Consider the following 8,952-nt stretch of genomic DNA (forward strand, 5'->3'; position numbering starts at 1 on the left):
AAACAAGCTTACTGTAAGTCTCAGTTGGTTCCTCAAGGGGTCTTTAGATGGCTAATGATCACAAGTTATTGAAGGACCCCTAAAGCTACAGATAACAAATAACACCAAATAAAAACACCAAGTCTCACACAGGCTTGGTGTCTGAAGGTTGCAGATTTGAAGTTCTCGAGGGCTTTTTGGAGAATTCAAGCTTCAGAAAAGGTTAAGCCTTCCTTTCAAAGCCAAAATGGAGAGCCAGGTGCCACTCTGTTTTTGGTGTCAGTCCAAAGCGCATGTAGCTAAGAGTAATACCATCTCACAATACGCTAAGGATGTGTGTTTAAGGTTAGATTAAGGTGCGGAGGAGGGATGGGGGGTATATCAGGAGGATAATGTTAGAGATGGAGATGCCAGGCAGGAGAAGAAGAGGAAGGCCCAAAAGGACGGTTATGGTTGTGGTGAGGGAGGACATGCAGGAGGTTTAAGTGATGAGGGATGATGTGGAAGACAGAGTTAGATGGAGACAAATAGTCCGCTGTGGCAACCCCTAAAAGGAGCAGCCAAAAGAAGAAGAATTTCACTCTGGTTTCTCAAGGGTTCTTTTGATGAAGTTACAGCAGGTGAATGTTCTGTTGAAGAGATTTAGGGCAGTTTTAAAATCTCACAATCACACGAGAGTTACTCGCAATGTAGTTAAGTGCTGTGGTTCTAGCTACAGAAGGATCTTTTTTGCTGAAAAGACAACATGAACCTGGAGATAACACATTGTAAATGAGCACAAAAGAATAATATACTGTTTGGGCCCAGACCCACACTCTTAAAACAGGTTCCTCATTAGTTCCTTGAATGGATTGTGATTGTAGAGATAGAAGAAAAGTTAAGCAAGTCTAATACACCTAACAAGTATTGAATTCTTTTAGTTCAATTCAATTCAATTTTATTTGTATAGCGCTTTTAACAATTGTCATTGTCGCAAAGTAGCTTTACACAATGAAAAACAATTATTTAAGTTTGTATAAAACGTGAATGTGTATGAATCAAAATGGTTAGGTCGTCCCTGGTGAGCAAGCCGAGGGCGACAGCGAAGAAGGAAAAACTCCCTGAGATGGGAATTGGAAGAAACCTTGAGAGGAACCAGACTCAACAGGGAACCCATCCTCATCTGGGGGATAACAGAGAGCAGGGATTGATCTGCACTCATACTGTGTTAGGAGGCAAGCAGGTTAGCATAACAGTTGATGTTAAGTAATAAAAGCTTTATTTAATGATTTGATGGTGAAACCTGATGGGATCATCCTATGCAGGATCAGGATCATCCAAGTTGTTGTAGACATTTGTATTAAACTGTAATTAAGTATTTTATTATAGCATGAAATAAAAATAGATCATTTACACAATGTTCTACAGACTCCCCATTTAGTGTTTGAAGATTGTTGGTGTTTTTCAGTTCTTATCCTGGTTCCTTTGTGTTCTTTGGATGATTAACGGTTACAGAAGGAGGAGTTACTGGACATTTCTTCAGAAGTTTTACCGAAGTTTTAGCAGCGGATATTTTTGGGCTGGTTTGAGTAATCGGCTCCCTGCATGCAGCTGGTCTCAACTCTCCACACTGTAATCATTCTCCTGTCGTTTATCTTCTCCTCAAACCTTTCATCGTCTTCACACCACCTGCAATCTTTCCATCTGTTATTCGCCCACCTGTTGTCTTCAAACCGTGGAGAAGTGCTTTGAGCTGATTGACCAGCAGGAGGCAGTATGATAAACAGAGTCTGTTGGATGTGATATAATTTCTCAGATGGAAAGTAGATTTTCTCAGTTACGAGGTCACTCTGGTGGAGAACAGATCTAAATATTGTAAGGATTGTCATTGAGAAAAGATCTCATTCGTCACATTGACAGATGCAAGTTCTTCTGTGGTCACTCTAACGGAGTTAAATCCTCTGTGGTCACTCCAATAGAGGTTGGATCTTCTGTAGTCACTTTAATAAAGGTTGGATCTTCTGTGGTCACTCTAATAGAGGTTAGATCTTCTCTGGTCACTCTAGGGGACTTGGATCTTCCATGGTCACTCTAGGGGACTTGGATATTTTGTGGTCACTTTAAGGAAGATAGATCTTCTGTGGTCACTCTAATTAAGGTTAGATGTGTAGTTACAGTACTCTAAGGGAGTTGGATCTTCTGCTCTAATAGAGACTAGATGTTCTGTGGTCACTTGGATAAAATTTAGATTTATGTGAATAGAGGTTAGATCTTTTTTAGATGCTCTAACAGAGATTAGATCTTCTCTCTGATGGACTAACGGTCTGATGGTTATGGGTTTCTGCTGTCGTGTGGTTGCTCTGAGGGAGGATGGATGTTCTAGTTGCTAACTCAGACAGGATGGAGGGAGTTTCTTGTGGTACCTCATGGCGTTGGTCCAGATGCGGCAGCTCATCAGTTTTCTCCATCGCAGCATGTGTGTGGCTCTACCTCCCTCTTCAACTGCTTAATGGCCCGTTGCCTTCTTTCTCTCATTTCTCTGAGCCACAAGTCTTTTTTCAGCACACACACACACACACACACACACACACACACACACACACACACATTTCTGACTTGTCGGTGGCTCTCAGCAGGTTGAGCCTGGAGATGAACAGTGGAGGTGTGAGTCACTGCGCTGCATGAGGTCACAGTTCAGCCAGGACTTTATTAACACACACACACACACACACACACACACACACACATCAAATAGATGGACTAACTACCTTTCTCCTGCCCCATGTGTCTGGTTCTGCAGGTAACACCATGATGATTGTGATGGAGTGTATGACCAGTGGTTCCCTGGATTCTTTTCTACGGGTCAGTACTCGGGGTGTGTGTGTGTGTGTGTGTGTGTGTGTGTGTGTGTGTGTGTGTGTGTGTGTGTGTTTTCCTTGTGGAGACCCAATATGTCATTATCGTCGCCTTCTTTCTGTCATGTGTTTCTTGCTAACCTTTTCTATGTAATACTTAACTGGATCGAGGTGGAGATGTAAAAATGGCGCGTGTGTGTTTGTGTGTGTTTTTCAGAAACATGAAGGTCAGTTGAGTGTGCTTCAGCTGGTGGACCTGCTGAGCGCTGTGGCCTCAGGGATGAAGTACCTGACAGAGATGGGCTTCATCCACCGGCGTCTCGCGGCCCACAAAGTGCTGATCAACAGCAGCCTGGTGTGTAAAGTCTCGGGCTTCAGACCCCTGCAGGAGGACAAGATGGAGGCTGTTTACACCACACTGGTGAGAGGGAGAGAAAAAAACCCAGAAATGCTCTTTATTATTCAGAAATCGTAGGAAACGTGGTGCGAATGCAATTAGCTGGATTTTTAAACATTATCTTAGCAGCATGCATCTAAACTTTGTGTGTGTGTGTGTGTGTGTGTGTGTGTGTGTGTGTGTGTGTGTGTCAGCATGCTGGGAAGAGTGTGGTGTTGTGGACGGCCCCTGAGGCCATCCAGTACCACAGGTACAGCTCCGCCTCCGACGTCTGGAGCTTCGGCATCGTCATGTGGGAGGTGATGTCATTCGGAGAGAGACCTTACTGGGACATGGGCAGCCAAGACGTATGTTATCTTCCTGTTTCTCTCTCTCTCAATGTCTGTCTGTAAGAATGTCTAGACGATTAAATGATACAAAGAAATGTTAAACATTTAAGTAAATAAACTTTAGTTAGAGAGAAGGTGTATCGAAGAACTTTTCATTAAAAATATTTTATCATGTAATGCTGGTGTGTACAAAGCAAGTGGTGGTAAAATTCTCGCCCTATTATCCGGAGATCGCTGGTTCGATTCCCGGGTGATGCTGTAACCTCTCACAGTCGGAGGTCTAGAGAGAGCTGATTGGCCGAGCTCTCTCAGGGGGGAGGGATGACAGGTACTCGTGCTCCCACATTAATCACAGCTCTACAGCCAATCGGGGGCGTCTGTGAGCTCACGCACGAGGAAGGAGCGGCTAGCGCTTTCCTCCGAGTGTGTTACTCCGCCCCTAACAGTGCGTGAGCGAGCAGTCACGTGATAGTCTTCGGCCCTCCCGACTGAGTGGTACTAGTACCCTTAATGTGGGAGCCCCCTAGTGACGGGGAGGATTTGGACACGACTAAATTATTGAAAAAATTTGGGGGAAAAAATCCAAAATAAATAAATAAGATCTGACCCGAAACTCTTGTCCTTAATGTCACATTTAGCAGATTTTATGTTCTCCGACCTCATCATGACCACTGAACATCTTTTCCCTCGTGGTGTAACGCGTTTGATCGCGTTCGCCGGTTTTATGTGATGTAGGTGATCAAAGCGATCGAGGACGGTTTCCGGTTGCCAGCTCCTCTGAACTGCCCCACATCTCTGCACCAGTTGATGTTGGACTGCTGGCAGAAGGAGCGGACGGAGCGGCCCAGCTTCACTCAGATCCACAGCGCTCTCAGTAAAACCATGCGCAGCCCCGACAACATTGGCTCGTCCACGCTAACACACAGGTATCATAAAAGGAGCGAGGTTTGGGAGTACATAAAACCTACAGTACATTACTGGAGTACATAAAACAAATCTCTCAGTACTTAGATTATTAATAATTAAACATTAAAGAATATGTGCTGCAGTGGAATCAGTGTACTAATGAGGACCATGGGGAGTTCTAATGTTCTAATGTCCAAGTTGTTCTTACAGATTGTCAGTCTTGATCGTTTATATGGGCACTTACTAAGAGAACAGGAAGGTCTAAACCACTCTTTTGCTTTTTTAGGACACTAGCCTCGTCCTCCATCTCTCTGGCCGAGAGGACGCTAGCCGAGAGAACCCTGATGGAGAGAACCTTGGCTGAGAGAACACTGCCAGAGAGGACGCTAGCCGAGAGAACTCTGGCCAACAGAACCCTGGCTGAAAGGACACTAGCAGAGAGGACGCTAGCTGAGAGGACGCTGGCCGAGAGAACCCTGGCCGAGAGGACACTAGCCGAGAGGACCCTGATGGAGAGAACCTTGGCTGAGAGAACACTGCCAGAGAGGACGCTGGCTGAGAGGACATTAGGTGCTAGGAGCCTGGCCGAGAACACCCTGATGGAAAGAACGCTGCCAGAGAGAACCCTGGCGGAGAGAACTCTTCCATCTTTCCCCTCGTTCAGTTCGGTAGGCGAGTGGCTCGAGGCTGTGGATTTGGGTCGCTACAAGGACAACTTCACCGCCTCGGGATACTGCTACCTGGAGTCCGTCGCCCGCATGAACGTCCAGTGAGTAACTTGCGTGTAAAGTGTGAGTGCGTTACATTTACACAATCAGGAGTTAGTTAATTTTCTTTAACAGCAGCCGTGACTGTAGTGCAGCTGCAAATCACAAGTTTATACGACCCGATCTCAGATAATTTCCCGGTTTACATTAATAAAATCATTTGGACTGGATTTAACACGTTATTAGTTCTGTAGTAGTAGCTGTTAAATCTGTAACGATACATTTTAAGGAGTTTTACAGTTTGCAGTTAACGGACAGGCGAAGTTCTTTCTCGTGCTGATAAACGATTTGCTCTAACACGAGGGAGAACCGGAACTAACCTGATTTTCCAACAGTCCATGTAATTGATGTTGCAGGGAGACGTTCATACATCATACTCATCATGGAGGAAAGTGACGTGGTGTTGTTGCGCCTTTAATGATTTCGTAAACCGAAATCAAGACAGGGTTAAAGAATTGGATTGAGCAACACACAATACACTGGGGAAGCCCGAGGAGGTCAGGAGTGCAGATCTAAGAAATCAGCTGGTGAATTTACATACGTCAGAAACGTCTCTCAGAGACTCTCTAAACTCCTGCAGATTCCAAGATCAGGTCTAACTAGTGTACGTAGGCACAAGTTACTGTAAGGTGAAGGCACTTTGCCAAGAAAGCCCAGTCTGTATCCCTCAGCTGAGAGGAAGCTGGTTCTGATGGTAAGGAACAACTCAGGAACCTCCAAGGAACCACACATTCAAGCTCCACTAAAGCTTGCAGCTAAGCACATGGACAAAGAAAAAGCCTTCTGGAGGAAAGTTTTTAGTCCAAAGTTGTGTTTGGATGAGTGAAGGTGAGTGGAGGTGTACTCTATAAAGTGAGTGGAGGGAATCACGAAGAACCAGGAGAAACTCTACGTAGAATTCTACAGTAGAACCTCAGATAACCAGAGTGGAGTGTTCTAGCAGGACAGTGAGCCATCAGAGCTGGTGTGAAATGGGTAAAGCAGGTGAACATTAAGCTTTTGGAGCATTGGGAATGTGTGGCGTGTGCTTATAAATCAAGTCTGGTAAAGGAGAACCCCAAGAAGGGGCCTTCAACCAAATACTAGGTGTGGTGTATGGATATGTGTCTGACCCTGTGTTGATTATATGAAGCCGTAAATGATCAGAGCTGTATTTAAAGATTAAACCTCAGACATTAATAAATAAAAAATGACGTTTGTTTAAAATGTGTAAGAGGAATAAAACATGCAGAGATGTCTTAATATGGTGATAACAGAAATTCTGTGTGTGTGTGTGTGTGTGTGTGTGTGTGTGTGTGTGTGTGTGTGCAGGGACGTGCTCAGTCTAGGTGTCACCTCTCTGGAGCATCAGAAGCAGCTGCTGACGGCCATTCAGACTCTCAGAGCACAAGTCATACAGATGCACGGCCGTGGAGTGCAGGTTTAGCGCACGCAAACACACTTACACACACACACACACACACACACACACTCTTCAAAAAGACAGGATGTGTAGAATCACCAAAGGACACTCTGTCCCAGCAGGATGTCCCCCAATATGGCACCCTATGACATATGGGTGGTCATGTGACCTGAAACAGCACCATGATGTCACCTGACCACTCCTCCTCTCTTTCGTGGAACGTTTGTTCATTAGAGTTCTTCTCTGAGACGGCGGTCTCGTCTCCTGCACACAAACCGGGGACACTCACATGACCTCGTCCCTGCCCTGTCCTCTCTCACTTAAACTCTTCCACTGACCCGGGAACAGTGATGTGACACTCGTTCTGTTTCGCTCCCAGTCCTTCTGACTCGCTACTGACCTGAGAACAGCATCAAGTGCTATCGCTAACATTAACTTAGCCACTGCTCTTCCTCTACAGCGGAGAAGTTCAGAACCTTCAGGAATAAAAATAAAAAAAATAAATAAAAAAAACAACACGAAACTGAGACGATCTGAAGTCCAGGATGGCTTTTGCTCGCACCTTCTGCGTGAGAACTTTTATGTCCTTCCGTCCTCGCGTTGTAAAATTCAGTGCCGACTCCCATGTCGTCGGCATTATTTATTTATTTATTTATTTATTTACCTATCTATTTATGTTTCTGAAGCTTTGTTCAGATGTTATGTTTCTTCGTTTAGGATGTTTCTGAGAAAGACATGAGGACCTGACGTGTGATTCTTTTTTTTTTTTTATTAATGATGATGATTTCAATCCTGAGTAGTTTGATGCATCAGGAATGTATAATACTTATTTGTTGATGAATATGCAGATACATTTACATATTAGAGCCTTAGACAGAGAAGTGACCACTCATACTATTAAGACTCTCTTCCAAAAGTAAGTGCCCCCCACCACCCTCAATAAACTGGGTTCACCCTTTTTTTTTCATTCCGAAGTAGTTAGTTCCAAATAGTTCAGTATTTGTAAAGAAACTTAGCCAGCTTACTACCTAGCTAGTTTACTTAGCTTTTTTATATAACATAATGTAAGCAGCAGCAACTTTCCAATCACATCACACACACACAGTGCACAGTGTCTCAGCATTTTTTGTTCTAAATATATTTTGTGTGGAAACGGGGCGCAGGTTCTCCCTCGTCACGGAGAAGAACCACGAGTCTGACTCTGTCTACGTCTCTAATATGAATAATTACGTATGAAAAAGCACTTAAATTATAATTGTAACGTGCTCCCTTTATAAAATGTTGACCTTTCTTGCCGTGTACGTGTGAAACGGTTTCAGTGCGACAGTGTGAGCGGGTGACTCAGAATCCAGCGCCTGCTAAAACGCTGGGGTGTTTCCGCTACGTGTCCTCGTTCGTTCTGCTTCAGTAAAAGCCGGAACGTCTGGTTTATGATGCGTACAATAAGAGCTTTTACTGTCCACACACACACACACACACACACACACATGCATTCTGAATATTTTCTGTGTGTGTGTTTCATTTCCCATCATGCTCTCTGTTTGATACTGTAAATATGTACCTGAAAATGCAATCTATTTTTATAATTAGTTTGCGAGGCGACGTGTTGAATACGTGACTTTCCTCACTGTGGTCAGCTGTCGGAGCAGTAACGGAGCTCAGCCTCGGCTCTTTGGAATAATCCCTGACGATCGATTTCTTTTCTTTAGAGAAATGTTTTGTTTTTCTTTTCTTCTTCTTGATGATTTTTACTTGTTAGATAAACAGACGATGTTGAATGGATGTTGAAATATTGAAATGTGTTATTAAAAAAATACAACACACACTCACACTCACACCTTTTGGACGCGTTTCGTCTTCTTTGTTCAAACTTTACTGACTTAAGGGCCGGGCCGGGGGGAGGGGAGGGGGGTTGCTATGGTGATGTGTCCTGACAGGGACAGACCCGGATCCAGAACTGCTCCACTTCCCATGTCTTTATGCTTCATATACAAGTGGGCGGGGTACAGTAGGGATTGTGGGTGGAGCTTTTAATAGGCTAATTCACGGGGGTTACAGTAACCAGGTGCACTTGGGGTGTGGGGGTGTGCACTTTACTGCTCGTTAAGGGTCACCGATTGATGATGACCGGGGGGCGGGGCATAATTTCTTTTATTGTATTTTATCGTAAATACAGATGTTACATACTGAACCTAATTATAAAATGTGTATGTAAATGAGCTCCCACCCCTCCAAACCCCTAGGTCAGTTTCCATGGTGATTGGGGCGACCACACTTTAATTAATAATAATAATAAGTATTAATATTGTTATTATTATTATTGTTATTATTATTGTTT

General features: G+C 44.1%; 1 protein-coding gene across 1 annotated transcript in view; it reads left to right on the forward strand.

Moving 5' to 3' along the window:
• LOC128544497 (ephrin type-A receptor 7-like) overlaps nucleotides 1-6,667 on the forward strand; it is a 92,141-nt gene extending 85,474 nt beyond the window's left edge. Inside the window, exons 12-17 of the mRNA XM_053514645.1 lie at nucleotides 2,759-2,820; nucleotides 3,031-3,234; nucleotides 3,405-3,557; nucleotides 4,275-4,465; nucleotides 4,732-5,214; nucleotides 6,524-6,667. Coding sequence (XP_053370620.1) covers nucleotides 2,759-2,820; nucleotides 3,031-3,234; nucleotides 3,405-3,557; nucleotides 4,275-4,465; nucleotides 4,732-5,214; nucleotides 6,524-6,638 — 1,208 coding nt within the window. The 3' untranslated portion in view covers nucleotides 6,639-6,667. The remainder of the gene's footprint in view (nucleotides 1-2,758; nucleotides 2,821-3,030; nucleotides 3,235-3,404; nucleotides 3,558-4,274; nucleotides 4,466-4,731; nucleotides 5,215-6,523) is intronic.
• Nucleotides 6,668-8,952: the final 2,285 nt, after the last annotated feature.

The sequence above is a fragment of the Clarias gariepinus genome, chromosome 16, assembly GCF_024256425.1.
Source record: "Clarias gariepinus isolate MV-2021 ecotype Netherlands chromosome 16, CGAR_prim_01v2, whole genome shotgun sequence".
Lineage (NCBI taxonomy): Eukaryota > Metazoa > Chordata > Actinopteri > Siluriformes > Clariidae > Clarias > Clarias gariepinus.